The sequence below is a fragment of the Rhinolophus sinicus genome, linkage group LG02 (genome assembly GCF_036562045.2).
Source record: "Rhinolophus sinicus isolate RSC01 linkage group LG02, ASM3656204v1, whole genome shotgun sequence".
In the NCBI taxonomy this organism is placed as follows: domain Eukaryota; kingdom Metazoa; phylum Chordata; class Mammalia; order Chiroptera; family Rhinolophidae; genus Rhinolophus; species Rhinolophus sinicus.
Genome location: NC_133752.1, coordinates 192,402,924 through 192,422,804, shown reverse-complemented (window position 1 = coordinate 192,422,804; position 19,881 = coordinate 192,402,924). Strand labels below are relative to the sequence as shown.

The following is a 19,881-nucleotide window of genomic DNA, read 5'->3' as shown; positions in this document are numbered from 1 at the left end:
TGTGGAGCTGAGATCTAGGGTCTGTTAAGGGAGTTTCCTACAGATGATTCTTTCGGAGCATCATTAGTTGTGGGAAGCCCCAATCCAAAACACCATCAGCACAAGATTTAGTCTTGAATTCCTATTTCAAAAATCTGAAAAGCTTGATGAAATTAGGGATTAGACCACTAGTCCCAGCCAGCAAGCAAGAAAGAGCAGCCATCTGAGAAGGTAACATGTCCAAGATTTACAGTCACGAAGTCTTCCAACTCCAAAAGTCTTGATAATAGTTCTTCGAATGTGTTTCTTCCTTTTATTCTGCCTAAATTGCTATATATATATCCTGTATATTTCTCTATGAGGTAGTTACAAATATTAAAATCTTGATTTGTCAGAAAAGCCAAATATAAAGGTATTGTACTCTAGAATAATAATTATTTAGTGTTTTACCGACTGGCTCTTCCAGAAAGAATTCAAGTTCAGGATGTGCTGACATCTCATGGGAGACTAAAAAGCACGCCTTTCTCATTTTAGGGCTTTTCTCAGAATACATACTCTTAAAGTGGGTGCTTCTTGAATTGAACAGAGACGTCTAAAATCACATTTTAGAGAGGGAATTCCATATTCACCTTTACATCCTTTTTGGGAAGACAGGTTAGAGCTGGGGTTCAAATCCTGAGTCCACTACTCACTAGCTATGTGACCTAGAGCAAGTTAATTAACCTGAGCTTGTTTTCTCCTCTTAAAAAAATAAGTATCTACATCACAGGATAGTTAGCAACCAATGAATTTATTTTTGTAAAACACTTAGAACAATGCCCGCAAGCCTCAATAACTAATCTTATCTAACTGTACCCCTTAGCTGGTTTACAAATTACAAAAAATTTAAGGTAATTCAAAAGTTGTCTGGATCAGCCCAGAGCACTCCCAACCCATAAAGTAGGCACTCAAGCATGTGTTAAGTGATAACTGTGTTGAGTACAAGGGTGTTGAGTCTTGTTGAAGCACAGTTAAACGACTGAATTGTAAGTGTGATCTCTTGTTTTTCCAATTTTCTGAACAAAAATCTAAAAGGACAGTTAAAGTGAATAGTATTTGCTGATGACTTCCATATGCCCATAAAGGGGAAAATACACGCGGGACTGAATTACCCTTCTGACACACAATGCGTTTAGATAGGCATTAAGAAAAACCAGAGAGCAAAGCTCTGTGGCAGCAACCGTGAGGGCAAGAAGACAGTGGTCTGTGTGTAGTGAACCGAGGAACTGAAATCGGACTCTTCACTCTACTTGAAATGTGACTCAGCCTCAGGGCTCTTGGAAAGTGCAGCACGGTCGGGCTCACTCTTACCCAAGAGAATGCGCGCCCGACCGTGTCGGTAAGGTGCTTTGAAATCACTAAGTGAACGGCGCGCTAAACAAACACAAAAGGATCAGCGTGGTAGTAGCTAGTCCGGGCTCGCGAAAGCACTCGAGTAGCACGGCCCAGAGACTGGGGCGGGGTTGGGAGAGCTGCGAAGTGCAGCCGCGGGCTAGGTCACCGCCCCGGAACGGCGCCAACGCTCGGGGGAGGAGCGGGGATGGGAGCGGCGGGCGTCGAGGCGGGACTCTCGCAGACCGCCCCTCCCTGCGCAGCCCGGGGAGGACCAGAGCCAAGAAGCCGGACACCAGCTCTACCCAGGCCGCCGCCGGGCTATCCGGCCCGGCCCCCGCATTCACCAGATCGTCCAACGCTGCCCACAACCACCCAACAAACGTGCGGTTGCCGCGGCCCCCGAAGCCGGCGCCGCTGACGTCAGGCTGACATCAGACGTGACGCTGCGGCGGGGCGGGAGCCAGGACGGCGCAGGAGGGCGTTTCCGGAGCACGCGCCGGGCGTGGGCCGCTGACGTCGGGCTCAGGTGCGCGCGCTCGCCCGCTCGCGGTCCAGGTGGTGGCCGCCAGCTCCAGGTGGCGGCGGCGGCCTGCGGCGGTGAGGGGGAGACCAGCGGCGCGTACGTGAGTTGGCGCGGGAGCTGAGTTTGAGGGAGCGACAGGAGGGCGCCTCGGCTTGCACTCACGTGACCGGCGGGAGCTTGGGGTGGGGGCGGCGAGACGGGTGGGCCCCCGAGGGCGAGGCAAATTGTCCGGCCCCACCCCTCGCGGGCCTGTTGGTGCCAGCGAAGGACCTTCCCTCGGGCTGGGGCCGGACCCGCCGCGCCACTTCCTCGGCCAGCCTAGCCTGGTGCTCTGCGGCGGCCCATCTGACCGCGGGAGCTGATCGGGATTGTTTCCCCCGCAGGGCCGCTGCGAAAAGGTGAGAGTCCGCGCTTTGCGAGGGAGTCGCGCCCGCCTCGGCCCGCGCCCTGCGGGGCCCCACCGCACCCGAGGGGATGGAGAGTCTTCCGCGAGGCCCCAGCACGGCCCGCAGTTCCACGCTGGCCGGCCCTCGCTAGCTGCTCGACTTTTGCGTCTTATCCACCACGTAGGCCTTGTCTTCTGAATCAGTGGCGTTGTGGTTGGAAAGAAATGGAAGAAAAGGAGCGATGTGACGGATTCCGTTTGGTCCTCCTGCATTGAGGCCTGGTTGGCTTTTGCAGAGAGGAAAATAGCATCAAGAAAATCGTGGTTTTTTGGAGGGGGGCGGGAGGGGAGGGGGGAGAAGGGAACAAGGTCTTAGATTTTATACGATATTTTTAGAATTCTGCACTTTGCCAGTGGTGGTGAAATACACTAATCCAAAAGTTATTTTTCTATTGAGAAGAGAGAAGAGGTGGATTGTTTTTCCTTTTGATTTCAACCTTTTCTCTCCGTGACAAAGCATAAATCATGGACACCAGAAAATAAAGTGGACCTCAGGAATCCTGAAAAGACTGAGAAGCTTCCATTCTCCCTCAGGAGGGAAGGGTAGGGTGTTTTTAGCTGTCTCTGGAACCTGAAACGAAAAACATGAGCTGCGTGCCATGGAAAGGAGACAAGGCCAAATCTGAATCATTGGAGCTGCCCCAGGCAGCACCCCCACAAATTTACCATGAGAAACAGCGTAGGGAGCTTTGTGCCCTGCATGCCCTCAATAACGTCTTCCAGGACAGCAATGCCTTCACCCGGGAAACGCTGCAAGAGATTTTCCAGAGGTAGGGGACCCCCTTCTTCTTGGCATCTTGATACTTTTTGCTATTTCTGAATTTCTGTGGGTGGGGTGATATCTCAGCTATATAGACCTTCAAACCAACAAGTATTATCAGCTAGATGCTTGTTAGGTATAAGGGACAGAGGGAATGTGAAAGTCATTACCATTTATTGAGCACTTACTATGGGCTAGGTACAGTGCTAAGGGCCTCAGTGGTGTCATCTCAACAATCCCATAGAATGTGTTATTTCCATTTCTTGGATAAAGACAGGGCTCAGAAGGTCAGTAATTTGCCCAAGGTAACGTAACAAGATGGAGCCAAGCTTGAGTTCAGGTTTGTATCTGTGCTGTTGACTGCTATGCTGTAAATGCCCCTCAAGTCCTGCCCCCAAGGAGTTTACAGTCTAGAAGGGGACAAGCTATGTATACCTGTCATCAGAACCCACCACCAATGTGGGTTCCATAAGAAAGGTGTATACACAACACTTAGCTTTTCTATGAGGCAATGTGTTGGCCTTGGTGCTTTTCATATGTTGTTTTGTGTAGCCCTCTCAACGGTGTTTTACTGTCTCTGTTTTAGTGACAGAGAAATGAGCAGGAGGATCAGGTAATTTGTCTAAATAGCTTCTAAGTAGCAAAGCTACAAAGTGAAGCTGACTCTTGATCCCCTCTTCTACTTCATGCTAGATGCCCTTTTTTTTAAAAAAAGAAAGATTTTATTGGGGTAGGGGAACAGGACTTTATTGGGGAACAATGTGTACTTCCAGGCCTTTTTTCCAAGTCAAGTTGTCCTTTCAGTCTTAGTTGTGGAGGGCGCAGCTCAGCTCCAGGTCCAGTTGCCGTTTCTAGTTGCAGGGGGTGCAGCCCACCATCCCTTGGCGGGGGTCGAACCGGCAACCTTGAGGTTGAGAGGACGCGCTTTAACCAACTGAGCCATTTGGGAGCTCAGTGGCAGCTCAGCTCAAGGTGCGATGTTCAATCTTAGTTGCAGGGGGTGCTGCCCACCATCCCTTGCGGGACTCGAGGAATTGAACCGGCAACCTTGTGGTTGAGAGCCCACTGGCCCATGTGGGAATCGAACCAGCAGCCTTCGGAGTTAGGAGCATGGACCTCCAACTGCCTGAGCCACTGGGCCGGCCCCCGAGATGCCCTTTTTACCTCTTTGCCAAATGCTACCCGACAGGTTGATAGAAGTTCAGCTTTTTTCTCTCGGCTTTGATGTTCTAAAATTCTTTTATCAAAGCATTTGAGAATTAATTCTGCGGTGCCTAGATGGACACAGCAACCGGTCTGCAGTGCATAGCAACTTTGGCAGTGCGCCTGTCTCATTTCTCCAGCTACAAAGTGTTAGGCCAGCTCAGTTCTCAGTGCAGAGAAAGCTCAAGAATTCTCCAAGCAGTGCATATTGGCAATTAAAGAAGACTCTTCTGACTCTCTTCACTCAGAGATGAAATTATTGCCCCCAGAAGGACCTGAATTACAGCTGGAAACAGCCTATTTGGGGTGATTTGTGAAGCATAGATGTGGACCATTTACCCTGAACAAACCATAGTCCTCTCTTAAAAGAATGTTAATCCCAGTGTGCTGACAAATTATAATGAGGGTAATTATTTTCCACTGCCTATAATAACCATAGTAATGCCTTAGCAGGGCAGATGTGTCATTTGCATCATGGCCATTATCTGGCAAGTAGAATTAACTCTTCAGGAAATGGGGCCCTGGCAGGTGAAATAATTTGTCTCAGATCACCAAGTCATGTAAGTGAAAGTAGAAAGGAGGCCAGTCCATTAGACTGGTTCTTTTAGCCGGCCATTAATATTTCTTCTCCTAATTGGATATTTGCAAATCATTTCCTAGTCTAAGAAGGAAAGGACTCATACAGTGAGTACCTGAATTGCTTGCTGTTTTGTAGTATGTGACGATCTTGCAATAACCTTCTCAGTAGTGATCCAAACAAACCAAAATTCAGTTTAAGCAATTTGCCCAGTTTCACTCCCTAGTAAATGTCAACAGTGGAGATTCTGTGTGTCCATTCAGAAGTTTCTCATGTCTATAAATTTGTCCCCTCGTCTGCCATTCCAGCACTAACACGATGAACACTCGCTGTGTGCAAAGCACTATTCTGAGTGCTTTTCCTTGAGTTAACTCATTCCTCACACTCATCTTAAAAGGTAGGTTTTGTTTTTTCCCATTTTTCCAGGTGAGGGAATCATGGCACACAGTTCACAGAGCTATTAATGGCAGGGTTGGGATCCACGCTTTGTGACTCCAGGGCCTGCCCTCTTAGCTGCTGCTTCCTGAGTATTGGAAAGGCAGGTCAGAACAATTATATCATCAGTAGCTGTTCACCCCGCTAGTGAGTTGGACCTGGACTATGATTATAAGCTGTTTGTGGATAATAATGGGCCTCTTTCAGCTGTGTTTTCCCTGAATGAAAGAATGCTAGATATTGGCTAAACACTCACATGGAACCAGAGTTCTATTCCTGGCTTTTAAAGCTTTAGGAAGTCGTACTACACTCCCCAAGTCCCTATTAGCGTAATGTAAAGATCCACCTTAAAGTGACAGCAAACAAGTGTACATACAGAAAATAAACTGGCCCCACTTAAGGGAATTCTATACAGAATATTTTGTATGGAAAGATTCTGTGTGGATGAAGAGAAACAGAAGAAGCGTGAAAAGGAATCAGGAAAAAGCGAGGGGAGAAGAGGTGAGAGAGAAAATGGAATCTTTTAAACATTTACTGGCTGCCTGCATCGTGCCAGGCACTGCTAGGTACTGTAGAGAAAACAAGTTGAACAGGAAGGACTCAGCCTCTGAGAAGTACATCTCAGAGCTACACATTGACCAGGCCTTGAGAACAGATTAGCTAGAACCATGCGTTTTAGAGCAATATAGAAGAAAAAGAGGATCTATTTAGATCTTAACAGAAAGAACAGTAATGTTGGAAGGTTTAACTAGATGATTTTAAATTCCCAGACCTAACGTTCCATGCTTTTTTGAAGATGTGGCTAATGAATGGTGGAAATGAGAAAAATTTTTAATAATGCCATTTGTTGAGAGGAAGTTCATCCTAGCAGTTGAATTTTAGCCAGATAAAAGAGGAGAAATAAAAAGCAGGGTGGAGTTGCAATACAGTGGTGGATATGAGATGACTCATGTTTGGAATAGAAATGAATAGGAACTTCGAAAGAACTAAGCTAATGACTTGGCAGCAGCTTGGGGACAGGGAAGAGAGGAGTCAGAGGTGTGACAGGCTTGGCCCAGGATTTGGAGATAGTGGTAATATCCACAGTGATAGCAAAACTAGGTTTGAAAAGGGTTAGTTTTCAACATGGGAAATTAGAGAAAAGATCAGAAACTGGGCAAGTGTCATCCGTGTGCATATATACAGATACGGATATTTGGTCTCATACATTTTATCGTATGTGTGTGTGCTTTGAAAAAGGAAGGACTTCGAAGTCAAATGGTACGATAGTAGCTTTGCTATGTTGTTTTGAAAATCCTCAGGCCTCAAATATTTTCATTAGATTCATCTCAATTTTCCAGTGATCAAATGGCCTTGGAGGTAGGTAGGTGTTTCTCTCCCAAATAAAATAGCTGTTAAAATCTAAAGCGATGAAAACTAGCTTGGTACCAGGGGGAAAAATCTAATGCAAGCTGGAAGGGACAGAGGTTATAGGTACTGATGCACAACCAGCGTTCTCTACCATAGAGGGGAAGATCCTCCTGCCTCCCTGTTAAAAGGTCCCTGAACAGGTGGATAGAGCCACATTTAAAAGTATGGTAGTTGTAAATTGAGAAAAGGTGCTGTTGATGTTAACCTCTGGGTACCTGAATTATCTCGTGCAAGGGCCAGGTAAACACATCGTCACCATCATCATCATAGGCAACACCTACTACAGAGGACTTCTGTGTGCATGGCCCTGTGATCTGTGCTTTCTAGATTTAATAATTTAAAGACATCAGGAAGTTCGGAACCAAATGTCCTAATGTCACGTGTCTTCAGACCTGATAAAAAGGAAAATAATAATTACGGGAGAAAAGGAATCTCAAGACTGTCTCCACATCTCCTGTTCATTAAAATCTGAACTCAGCACCATAGCCAGACACAGTGGTAACCACGAGAGAGGACCTAGAACTTAGGTGTGAGACCTAGGCTGTGGAGCCCACTTGTAGGTCGCTTCAAATCTCATGGCTCTAACCTCTGGCTGTGACAACAAAAGTGAGAGGCCTGCTTTATAGTCCAGAATTTCTGTTGAAATCATTAAGACAGCCCTGAACAGGAGTTTGCCAAGGAGTCTCCAGAAAACAATCCATTGGAACAGAACTGGGATCTCATGGAATTCAGTGGGACCAGTGTTGAAACACCCAGGAGACTATTTGGTGCAGCCTTAGCTCTCTCTGTTCAGAGTTGGGAGGTTGAATCCTAGCTCTGCCACTCACTAGCTATATAGGACTGAGCAAGTCACGGTGACCTCTGCATCTCACCTTCTGTATTTACACTGTGGGGTTAATCTCTATTTCAGGATTGGTGGAAGGATTAGTGATAAAGCTTATAAAAGTAGCTGACACAGTGGGCACTTAGTAACATAAAAACAAATGCTGGTATAGTAGACACGCAGAGCAGACAGACCCCACTTACCCTGTTACCTGAAAATAAGACCTAGCTGAACAATCAGCTCTAATGCATCTTTTGGAGCAAAAATTAATATAAGACCCGGTCTTATAGTATAATAAGTAATATATATAGTATAGTATAGTAAAATAAGACCGGGTCTTATGTTTTTGCTCCAAAAGACACATTAAAGCTGATTGTCCGGCTAGGTCTTATTTTCAGAGAAACACGGTATTCAAATGGCCATTCCTCTAGGAATGAGATGGAAGCCATTCTCAGCATTTCCTGTATTGATACAGTTTGGCCAACACATGTTTACTCAGTTGCCAGTGCCTAGCTGGGAGGGATACAGGGTAGAAGAGCCATTTCCTTGGCTTTAAGGAATTTACTGTTTGTATAAAATAACTGAATTCTTCGGTGGTCCTATAATATAGAAATTGTTCCCATTTTTACAGATAAGCTAACAGACATGGAGATTAAATCGCACTATTAGTATTGCTGCTGCTTGGATGTGAATTCATATGTGTGGTCCTCCAATCTCCCTCCTTTTTCTGCTACAGAGGAGCCAGGAAGATTCCATGGAGGAGGCAGGATGTGAGGTTGAGCCTGAAGATGCTTTAGGATTTGACCCAGAACAGGAAGTAGGGTGAAAGAATAGAGGCCACGTGGTCCTGATGCCTGCTGTGCACTAAACCCCGTGAGAGGGAACCGGCTCGGAGGGCTGGAGTGGGCCAGCCAGGCAGGCAGCTCCAGTGGCAGTTCTCACATCAGTGAGATGATGCCTTGGTGAATGTCAGGAACATACAGGTGAATTGGAGGAAGGCGAGTTTGGAAGCAAGAAGATCAATTTAGGATCCTGTTTCAAAAGTCCAGGTGTGGGATGAGGGGCCTCCAGTTAGCGGGGAGAGAGCGTGAGAGCAGACAGGAAAGGATTTGAGTCTGAGATAGAAGATACAGGACAGGAGAATAGACTCTTGGAACACTCGTCCTGTAAGGTGCCCCTCCACAAAAACATTTGTGGTCAAATATGTTTGGGAACTGAAAGGTATTATACCCGCTCTCCTCAGGACTCAAGGTGAACATTAGGGGTTCTAAGAATTCCTGCAGGAAACCTGTTTTCTTGATTCATTTATCCATTGTGTTGAATGTCTTCTGTGATCCTGTGGGAGCGCATTCGGGAAAGTGCGGCTCAGAGGTTTGAGCCTGGTAGGGAGTTAGATAGTGAAAGAGGTGGAAGACGCAGCAGTTTCTTTGTTGGAGCTTTCATGCATCTGCTGGCTAGAGACTTCACTGGAAGTAATGAGAAGCTATTGAAAAAATAGCGAAGGGAACGGAACTTGATATATCTTGAGCTGGGCTTTCTTTCATATGCTTTTGCTTTGAGTCCAAGTGCCCAAGAGCCCACTGAGAGCCTTTGTCCTAGTAGGCTGCATTTGCAGCCCAGGCCCCAGGGACTCAGCTGGCCTTTCCTCGTACTAACCCGCTACCACCACCCACTCTGATCTTGGGTCCTTGCCATGAGACAGGCACGACTTTCAATTCAAGCAAATCCGAGTTTGCATCCTGGTTCTGTCACCGGCTAAGATAAGTGATCATGGACAAGTCATCCAAACTTCAGTTTTTAAACCTGTAAAATGGAATAATTCATAACCTCATAGGCTGATTGTGAGAATTAAATGGATACGTATGAAGGCATCTGTCATGGGCTTGGCACAGAAGTTTTCAGTAAATGGTAGTTATTGTTACAGGGAAAACGGTTTAGTTGCAGAGGGGAATGCAGAGTATGCAGCTACCCTTTGCTAGCTCTAGAGACAAGCATGTAAGCTTTGCTTATTTTAAGGGTCTACTACTAATATTTACAGAAAAAGATAGGATACAGAAAAAGAACATTTCCACAAACATTCCTTGAGCACCTATCATGTGCCAGGTACTCTTTGGGCCCTGCTGATGTAGCATTCACGGGATAGAGGAGGCCCCTGCTGTCATTCTCGTGTGGAAAAACAGAGAAATGAGAAGACGTGTCCCGTAGTAACAAGGTAATTAAAGTGGGTGGGTGGGAGAAAGCCACGGTTGGGCGGTCAGAAAAGGCCTCTATGGCAGGAATACTTGAGACCCAAATAATGAGCAGACCAAGTGACGATCTAGGGGAAGAGCGTAGACAGCGGCAACGTGGGTGAGCACAAAGGCCCTCAGTGAGAGAGGTCTGTGTGCTGCTGAGAGGTGGCATGAGATCCGCAGGATCCTGGGAGGCTTGCAGGCCAGAGGAAATAGTGGAGGTTGCAGTTCAGTGCTTTGGGGGCCAATGGAGGGTTTAAGCAGTGGCAGGAGTGTTTTATGTTTGAAAAAATTATCAGTATGTTTGCTGTATATAGAGAAGTTTCTGGGTTTTTAAAAGATTTTTTAAATACTATTTCTTAAGTGTTTACAAATTGACCTAAAGTCTCAATGCTCTTCTGGAGATGGCATTTAGCAACCTCCCGGACATCTGTTCTCCACTTTGATTGCACATTTCCCTTCGTCCCCTTCACACATGCTGCCCTTTCCGTCAACATGGCCCTTCCTCAGGTTCTGGCCTGACCAGCCTGTGGAAGCAAAATAATAGAATTGGAAATGCCTTTGCAGAACTGACCGTGCCTTGAGATGGAGTGGCTGAAGACGCCTGGCCAAAAATGGCTTTAAGCTGGCTGTGCAGACCAGACTGCAGTTGGGGTCTGTCTGACACACAAAGACATTTTCAATTGGTTTTTTAATATTTTTACAATTTTTATTCCAGTATTTTACACACACGTATATTTGGAACGCTTTAGGGGGTCATGCGTTCTAGTTTAGTAGGGGCCTTACTACTTTTTATTGCTTTACATCTGGCTCCAATTCATACATTTGTGTTATCTGCCTGGGCCTCTGTAGGCCCTTGAGTATTAAATGATTAATGATTACCAAGTGTTCAAGCCTTAACTAGAAAATTTTAAACTGTAAAAACTGAGTAACAAATACTACCCATGAAAATATCAAATACTGTTTTCCATTGTTTAACACGTTGCGTACGGATCACGAGAATCTTCACGAGGGATTTTAAACCCCGCCGTACGCAACGTGTTAAAAAGCAGTTTCTATCAGGGCAGAAAATCAGCCAAAAAAAGGCTGGGGATTTCCTAAGTGAGACTCCTTCATGGGACGTGGTGTCCCTTGACTTCACTGTAGACTAAATCACTCCTAAAGTATTGTCGTGCATCAAAAGAGAATCCCTACGGCAGTGGAAGTCCAGACTACAAAATACTTGGGTGAGAGCTGGTTACAGTTCACTTGAATGGGGGGAAGCAAGCTTCCGGGGCAGTGGGCTAAAGTGCTCTTCTGTCCCTGGTCCTGCAGGGCCAGGACGGGTTAGACAGACCAGCAAGTGTCAGTCCTCCTCCTCTCACCTCTGTAGGTTGTCTCCGAATACCATGGTGACCCCCCACAAGAAGAGCATGCTGGGAAATGGGAACTACGACGTGAACGTCATTATGGCAGCACTTCAAACCAAAGGCTATGAAGCTGTTTGGTGGGACAAGCGCAGGTAATCTGAACCAGGCTTGATTTGATGAGAACTGGCGCTCAGGGCACGAGTGGGCAGGTGGGTGGCCAGTTGTGAGACAGCCAGGGAACCTTGAGGAGGTGGCTGCCTTGGAGCCTGACACTGTTTCTCTCCTGCAGGGATGTCAGTGCCATTGCTCTCACTCACGTCATGGGCTTCATCATGAACCTGCCTTCCAGCCTGTGCTGGGGGCCCCTGAAGTTGCCTCTCAAAAGGCAGCACTGGATCTGTGTTCGAGAGGTGGGCGGTGCCTACTACAACCTTGACTCCAAACTGAAGATGCCGGAGTGGATTGGTGGCGAGAGCGAGCTCAGGTGCCTGTGGGGCTGATGCGTCGGGCTCCTCCCTTTGGTGTGTGCGGAAAGTTGAGCTCCTCTTGTTTATTTGACAAAGGGAGTGCAATTCTAGCTTTGCCTGTAGTTGGATCCTCTCCCCTGCCTTACTTAGAAGCAGAGGGCCTCAGATTTGAAAGACCGGGACGTTTGATGGCCCCTGAGGCCTTGAAGTCTCTTCGGTAGAGAGTCCCAGCACCTGCTCTGTGGTCTTCTGGTCCGGATGTTCTCTGCACCTAGACACCTGGGACAGTATAGCTGCCAGTTCAGGGAAAGGAAGACAGGTCACAGGGCTGTTTCCCTGGGACCACAGAAGAAACTTTTTTTTTTTTAAGATTTTATTGGGGAAGGGGAACAGGACTTTATTGGGGAACAGTGTGTACTTCCAGGCCTTTTTTCCAAGTCAAGTTGCTGTCCCTTCAATCTCAGTTGTGGAGGGCGCAGCTCTGTTCCAGTTCCAGTTACCGTTGCTAGTTGCAGGGGGCGCTCCCCACCTTACCTTGTGGGAGTCGAGGAGTCGAACTGGCAACCTTGTGGTTGAGAGGACGCGCTCCAACCAACTGAGCCATCCGTGAGGCAGCTCAGCTCAAGGTGCGATGTTCAATCTTAGTTGCAGGGGGCGGAGCCCACCATCCCTTGCGGGACTTGAGGAGTTGAACCGGCAACCTTGTGGTTGAGAGCCCACTGGCCCATGTGGGAATCGAACCGGCAGCCTTCAGAATTAGGAGCATGGAGCTCCAACTGCCTGAGCCACCGGGCCGGCCCAGAAGAAACTTTTTTAAACAATTACAAGTGCTTTACTTTAGGGTACTTTGGGCTGCCTGTTTCTCACAGAACTAGCTACTGTTGGCAATAGATGATGATGAGGAAACATTCAGATTGGCAATCTAACTGGACAGATCGAGGGGTAACCAAAGGGGGAACCGTCCAAAAACAGCACTACGAGTGTTTTGGGGACTGCCAAGTATATCATGAGGTTATTGATGGACATGTGACCCCCCCCCCAAGAATGGAATTTGCCATTTTACCAGCATTTCATTTTCTTTCATCTACTCTTCTTCCCATAGGAAATTTCTAAAACATCATTTGCGAGGAAAGAACTGTGAACTCCTGCTGGTGGTACCAGAAGAGGTAGAGGCCCATCAGAGTTGGAGGGCCGATGTGTAACAGTTCTACCCAACCTTCCCTCACCTCAACCCCCTAAATCCTCCGTGACGTGCTGTGGCCTATACCGTGGGTCTGTCCTTGCCACTTCCCCAAACATCTCATCGGGTTTCCCCCCTCAGATTTGACAGTGCAATAGGCCAGATGTGTGGACTGTTACAAGAACCAACCAGCGCTACTCGTTCCTGGGAAAGGAAGGTAGGAGCTCTGGGCTTAGGGCAAGCGACGGAAGACCTTTGTTTTATTTAAGAGGAGAAAAAAGGTGGGTCTTAGCTTCTTTTCCCTTTTCCTGTGAGGACTTGACAAGAGGTTCTGCTGGAGCTCACTGCTGCTCTCACCTGGAGATGCTGCCTCTATGTCCCCTTTCCTGGCAACTAGTGGGTCTGAAAACACAGTACATGCAAAGCCCATGTGACTGACTTGAAGGACCCAGAGCAAAAAGGGCCTCTCAGGAAACCATCTCCAAAACCCCAGCAGCACGACAGCATGCCGTCTCCAACCCTCAATGCCACCCCTCACCCCCTTTTTAAGGGTGGTTTATGGCCATCCTTGGAGTTTTATAATGAAAAGTTCTCTAATATTTCACACCAGGTGGTTCAATCCTGCAACATTCTAGCGTGACAGGGTAAGCTAAATACCTAAGAGGACATGGCCAAAGCCAGGCTGGGGCAGGTATGGGTGACCTGCCTGTCTCGCTCCAGCCTTGTCCCTGTCACATTTATTTAGGAGGCTCTGGGGAACAAGATAAGCAAAAGGGCAGTTTCCCAGTTGACCTACTCCAGCAAAATCAGGAAAAAGTAAGTTTGCCTTTGACATCAAATTCCACTAGTTTAAGACAGTTGGGTGAGGAGTTTTAGGAAGATAAGCTTCTCAGACATTAGAACAGCTAGGATGGGAGAAGTCATACGTAGGCTTGGAGTCACTATAGTGACAGGAAGCAGAGCCCTCAAGTTGGGTGGTTACATGTGTTATAGGACCTGGGTTTGTCATCTTTCTGTAGTTTCCTTTACAAATCAACTGAGAATTGACCCGCCCCCTACCTCTTTCAATAGTTGTAGGCCACTTTTCTCCTGTAACTTTGTAAAATGAGAGAAGGAGGGGAAGTATCTATCATGCCACACGGGTGTCACCAAAGTGGTGTGGTTGCCTCAGAGCAGGGACGGCCTGTCTAGCCCTTCCAGGGGCCAGTCGTCTTAGTAGGTCTGAAAGCTGCCCCACTGGCCAGTCTTCTCTCCAGCAAAGCCAGCCTGGGGCTTGCACGTCAAACCTGAGCAAGCTGAACGGGATGAAGCTGAGGCTTTCTCCTCCCCACTGTGACTGGAGTGCATGTTTACACCAGCACTTTTTCTGCACATGTCTCTTCAATCCAACAAGGCCGTTTTTTATGCTGAGTAACAGGCCACCAAGCGGCTACGGCATTACACCGTCTCAGCAACTGGCCACAGTCTCCACCATTTTCTACACCAGACCTGCTTGGCACCACAGGGAGCTCTTTACCCCTGCACAATGACATTCCATCCACCACCAGCCAGAAGTTACAGCCAACCTTGCTGATTGTCACAAGCAAGACCTTGGGTCCATTGGCACTGTCAGTAAGCCATTTCCTGTGAAGGGAGGAAACTCCTCTCTGCCAATCTGCTTGGGCCTGCGCAAATGGCACTTCAATTGAGTCCCCATGTACTTGGAGTCCATGAGCCAATGGGATATGCAAAGATGCTTAAACATTTCAGGGCTGGTTTCTCTGTTCATATCCAATTCTGGTGCTTAGGAACAGGGACCCAAGCTGATGCCCAAGGGCAAAAAGCCCCATTTCCTTTAAGGAAGCGGGCAGGCCTGACCCTGATGCCCACTAAGGGGCAACCCTAGGCTTTTTGTTTTTCCTGTCCCATCCCCCCCTTTTTTTGTTGGCCTTGTGCTGGGTTTGTTTACAAAAGATGTATTTTGTTTAACCAAATATTAAAAATGGAGAACTCCATACATAAATCTCATCTGTCTGCCTGAATTCTGTAATTATGTACATAAAGGGGAAAAAAGGTTAAACTTTAGTGTGATGCTTTAGAAGGAATTCACTACCATCACAAGTCATCTTTTAGAGGTAGGCTGTGCTTTAGGGCAGCCCGTCTCTTTGCCTTTCTAGTGTGATCTGATTTCAAGGTGTGTATCACAAGCACAAACATGACACTTTTGGTTGGAATAATTTTTAATATTTAAATACAAAAAGTGAGCACGGACTTTTTTACACACACACAGGTCTAACAGCCAACATGTGCAGAGGAAATGAGCTCCTGCTCTGTCCTCCACAGTCCCCATCCTGTGGTCAAAGCTGCTGCTGGCCCTCCCTCTTTTCCAACATACAGAAGAATTCAGTGCCTGCTTTTACACTACAGCTGTAATGTATTTTGTATTTCATATAGTGTGTGCCACCCTCCCCCAACACCTCCATTCTTCAAAACAATGGTCATTAATGGTCAGGGGTACATCTTTCCCAATGGCACCTGTTCCTACCCCACAATGAGATACTGAGATCTTCTGGTCAGGAGTAATTCAGTGAAAGGTGGGATAGCCAGAGCTGGAGTAACCGTCTGCATTGCCGCACTCTGGTTATCAGAGTGAGGACAGAAATAAGGACAGCGTGGAGGGCACAGTTGCAAGTTGGGAGTCTCTCCATAAGACAATGTGGGGAGAATTCTCCCAACTAGGTTTAGATAGATCAATGTGCCAAAGTTAAAAAAAAAAAAAAAAAAATCAGCAGTTCAAACACTATTGAATTTTCAAACTTTTCCTCCTCAGGTCAACTACAATTTAGATCTTTCCAGGAAGTGAAGGTAGAGCCCCTGGCATTCCTCCTGACAGCCCTGTGTTAGGCCCTAGAAGTATCTGGAAAAGAAAAGGAGGGATGTAAGGCATTGTACAGGCCTAGGGATCTCATTTGCATCATACCTGCCCAGTGGCAGACAAGGTCTAGGAAAACAATGCTGAACCTAAAAGAACACAGAACACCTCGCAATCTCTACCCACACATTAACTGCTGGTCTACCCAGGTGCTGGAGAAGTAAACAAGTTGTGTCTTCACCACTGGCAAAAGGCCCAGGGTCTGGGCTCACCTGCCGCTGCTGCAGTTGCTGCTGTTGCTCCATTTGCAACTTCTCGGTCTCAAAGACAACAGGAAGAACCAGGATCATGAAGGAAGTTGTCCCGATCCACAAGGCTGCCCTGGAAAACCTGCAGAGGGAGTGTGAGCATGATAGCGAGGCGAAACCAGACAGCTGAACTAAGTACAAACCAGTAACCGAACCTCGAACCAATAACTAAACCTCACGCTGCATACTCCAATGTTTTTGACAAGCGTATTCTACCCAACCCTTACACCATACTCCAACCAGAAACAGGAGGAGCAGTTCTGGTAGTCTAGTGATAGCAGTTAACACTCTCTCAAGTTCTTACAAAGCTACTTACATGTAAATTATCTCACGTAATCTGAATTGATCCTCACAACGACAAGAATCCCCACTTTACAGGAAAGGAAGTTGAGACTAAAAGGTTAAGGTCCCACGAGTCCAAGGTCACTCAACGATCTAGATGGCAGGCTGGCCTCCAGCCCGGGTCTGCTGCTGCCAAAGCCCGGGCGCAGTCACAGCACACCGCAATATCTTTGCCCTTGTCCCTTACCTGTACATTTTCTGAGCCACAAAGAGCGAAAGATCAAAAGTGGCTCCAGCCGCGGACCGTATCCTCTCCGGGAACATCTCCGTCAGACCCCAGAGTCTCTCCGACAGGGTCTCATCTAGCTGTGATGTAGAATGCGCCAATCTTGGCCGAAGCAGCAGCCACCACCCCCGACGCCGGGGCACACAGAATCTCCCTGGAGCTAGGGCATCCCGGGCCCAGTGGAGCCCCCAACCCCGCCTCCCGGAGAAGACGCCTCCGCTCCGACCTCTCTAGGCTTCGCGACGCGCGTTCACCCGGATCCCGCAGCACGCGGAGCCCACACCCCCGAGCCGGCCGCTCCCGCCCGGATCGTCGCTCCCCGTCCCGCTGTGCCCCATGGGGACCCAGTACCTCATCGTCGTCTTCCTCTTCCAGCTCTTCCTCAGTCTTCTCGGCATCGCCTTTCGGAAGCAATTCGTCCGGGGGCAGGGGCGCCGCAGGACCCGCGACTGCAGCGGCGGCGGCCATGGCTGTCGGGGGACACCGGAAGCGGAAAAGAGGAGGCGAGTGCAGCGCAGATAGAGCGCCACTTCCGGGAGCCGGAGGTTGGAGGCTGCGGGAGAGCGACTCCCTCTGGCCGGCGGTCGTCACCTGCCTTCAGCCACGTCCCGCGACGGCTGAGACATCAGTAGAAAAAAACACCAGGTAGACCTGTTAAAGCATAAAATCAGGTCCTTCCGCAGTAATTCTCTCCAGAAGGTTTAGAGTGGGCCCGGAAACCTGCATTTTAACAAGCCTCCCAGGGATCGCACTTTGAGAAACACTAATCCGTTTTTGTTGTTTGGTAGGAGTTAAGTTAGAGATTTGGAGGTTTATTGGTCTTTTGGGAAACGTCAAGTAAACAGTCCAAATGTGTTAAAACAAAGGCAAGAATTAACACTTAAGTACCAGGCATTGTTTGTGTGTGTATTAAGGTACTATTATCCCCATTTTAGAAATGAGGAAATTGAGGAACAGTACAGGGTTGCTGTATTTCTGGAGGATAGATTTCTGGAAGTGGGTTTGCTGCAAAATGTATGAATATTAAATTTTTACTAGGTATTAGCTAATTGCCCTTAAAATTATGATATCATATACTTCCACAATAGTGCATGAAGTGTCCTTGCCCCCACACCCTACCCAGTATTAGGTATTATCTATATTTTAATTTTTTGCCTATACGGTATTATAGATGAAAATGCTTTTCATAATGTGCTCCACAAGTAATCTAACAGGAGGGTAATTTATATACGCCTTTAGCCAACTAGCCATGGAATCTGAGACTCTCAGGACTGGACAATCCAAAGCCCTATCTGAAGCACTACAATGCAGCAATGAGCCTTTGTCCTTCGCTTACATATTCGGGAGGAGTGCTGGCACTGCCTCCAGATGCAGTCCTCAGTCCTTTTCATCTTTGGATCTTTGGACAGGGCAGCTCTGACTACAAAATGTTATGTCACAAAGGGGGCCTACTGCTATGATTCCATTATATCAAGGTCAAAAACAGGCAAAACCAATCAGTAGTGGGAATACTGATTCCTTTTGAGGAGGAGGAGAAGGTAATATTTGGGAAGGGGCAGATGACTTCTCCGTGCTACTGGCAAAATCCTATTTCTTGACCTGGATGGTGTTTACATGGGTAGGTTCATTTTGGATAACTCATCAGGCTGTACATTTATGAATTATGCTTTTTTTTGGCGTGTATTAAATGTATTTTTTTAAAAGTAGGCTCTACATCAAGAGCAGTTTCAGATCCTCAGTGCCCATAGTTTTTTATTCTTTTATGGACTCTTACAAAATGTTGGAAGAGCAGTACTCTTGAAGGTAGAGAAGGCAATCTTACGTGGAAAGCACACATACCAATGACATCAAGTAGAAAGTCAAAAGGCTAATGTGAAGAAGTTTTAGGAAAATTTTAACCAATTAATCTTGTTTATATTCACAAAAGCAACATGTGATTTAAAAAAAAACAATGTTTAAGGCTAAAGAGCTCTTTCAACAATTATAAAATTGTCAAGAGATAAGAAAAAATACTGACAATCAGGCAGTGTAGAGCATTCAAAGCTTTAGGAGTAGGTGAGACACTAGAAAAGGCAGAGTGGGAAGGGAAGACAGAAGACAGAGCCCTGTGGAATCAGACACTTAAAGGTCAGCAGGATACTTAGTCAAAACCATAGAAAGTAGAATGGTGGCTGCCAGGGGCTGGGGGGGCGGGAAATGAGGAGTTAGTTTAATGGGAACAGAGTTTCAGTTTTACAAGATGAAAAGAATTATGGAAATGGATGGTGGTGATGGCTGCACATTATGAATGTATTAAATACCACTGAACTGTATGCTTAAAAATGGTTAAGATGATAAATTTTGTTATGTATATTTTGCCACAATAATTTTTTTAAATGAAAGACATAAAGTCATAATAATTAAAAAACAAAAAAAACAGGTCAAGGGTGAAGGGGAGCCTCTGCTCCTATCCCAAGAGGTTCGAGGAGGAGCTGCGGGAGGGGAAGGAGGAAAACCGGAGCAGTGTGGCCTCACTGAAGGGCTCAAGGAGAAATGGTCAGTGGTCGCAAGTATGTCAAGACTGATGCCAGGCCAGGGGTCAGTCAAAGGACATGGGGACAAGCAAGGGTGTCACCAAGTGAGATGATGCCCCATGCAGGGCTCAAAGGTGACTGCCATTTGGATGGAGATGGGTGTTGTAGAACCCCGCCACCTAGCTCCATTCCCCATTTGTTGAGTCCATGATTTCCACCCGACCTGTTTCTGTCCTGTCAAATTTGAACTGGTAAAATAGTAGTTTTTAACCTGGGTCGGTGGAGGGCATTAGATCCCTTTGAGAATGCTAGGAAAGCATTAATGCTGTAAGCTTCCCCCTCCAATAGAAAATACTCATTAGCTCTTGTCCGACCATTGTGCATAGAGATCCCCGTGCTAGGCCTCAAGCTGTGAAACTGCCTGACTATTGCCTCTAATCCTACACTCATTCTCACACCCACAGAGCTTTCTATCTCAACTCTTCAGTAACAGCTCTTCCCTGATCTGACACTCGGCACAGAAATACGCAAAATTGTTGCAGTGATTATAAGAGAGTAAATCTCAACTAGATAGCACTCTTTACTTGGAGGCCCCATAAGTAGTCGATTTGGTTAATAAAGGCTGTGAGAAGGAAGCATTTCAGCCAGAACCTGAAGAATGTGTCTGACTGAAAAGGAAAGATCTTCAAAGTACATAGCATCTCGATGGGGAAAAAACACACAAGGGTTAGGGTGGTGAGATATGGGTGATCCCCCTGCCCCCACCATTTTCTTAGAGACTTTCATCTATAGGATTGTCCTTGACACACTCCACACCCATCAGCAAACACTGGTGTCTAGAATCTGACCACTTCACCTCCTACTGCCACTTTCCTGGTCCCAGCC

At 47.0% G+C, this 19,881-nt stretch overlaps 2 protein-coding genes across 5 annotated transcripts; one reads left to right on the top strand and one right to left on the bottom strand.

The window, feature by feature from the left end:
• The first annotated feature begins 1,570 nt into the window (after positions 1-1,570).
• JOSD1 (Josephin domain containing 1) lies at positions 1,571-14,763 on the top strand. 4 transcript variants are annotated; one of them, XM_019734518.2, is made up of 5 exons: positions 1,571-1,879; positions 2,260-3,091; positions 11,133-11,261; positions 11,399-11,593; positions 12,679-14,763. In XM_019734518.2, the coding sequence occupies exons 2-5, from the start codon at positions 2,907-2,909 to the stop codon at positions 12,776-12,778; spliced, it is 609 nt and encodes a 202-aa protein (XP_019590077.1). In that variant the 5' UTR covers positions 1,571-1,879; positions 2,260-2,906; the 3' UTR covers positions 12,779-14,763. The 4 variants fall into 4 exon arrangements, with proteins under 4 accessions (XP_019590077.1, XP_019590074.1, XP_074182505.1 ...); XM_019734515.2 differs by having other exon boundaries at positions 1,571-1,950; XM_074326404.1 differs by having other exon boundaries at positions 1,571-1,972.
• A 194-nt stretch (positions 14,764-14,957) lies between these two features.
• On the bottom strand, positions 14,958-18,158 carry TOMM22 (translocase of outer mitochondrial membrane 22). Its single transcript, XM_019734519.2, has 4 exons — positions 16,835-18,158; positions 16,445-16,563; positions 15,880-15,997; positions 14,958-15,652 (listed from the first exon to the last, which is right to left on the bottom strand). Exons 1-4 carry the CDS (start codon positions 16,949-16,951, stop codon positions 15,578-15,580), a joined length of 429 nt encoding a protein of 142 aa, XP_019590078.1. The 5' UTR covers positions 16,952-18,158; the 3' UTR covers positions 14,958-15,577.
• Positions 18,159-19,881: the final 1,723 nt, after the last annotated feature.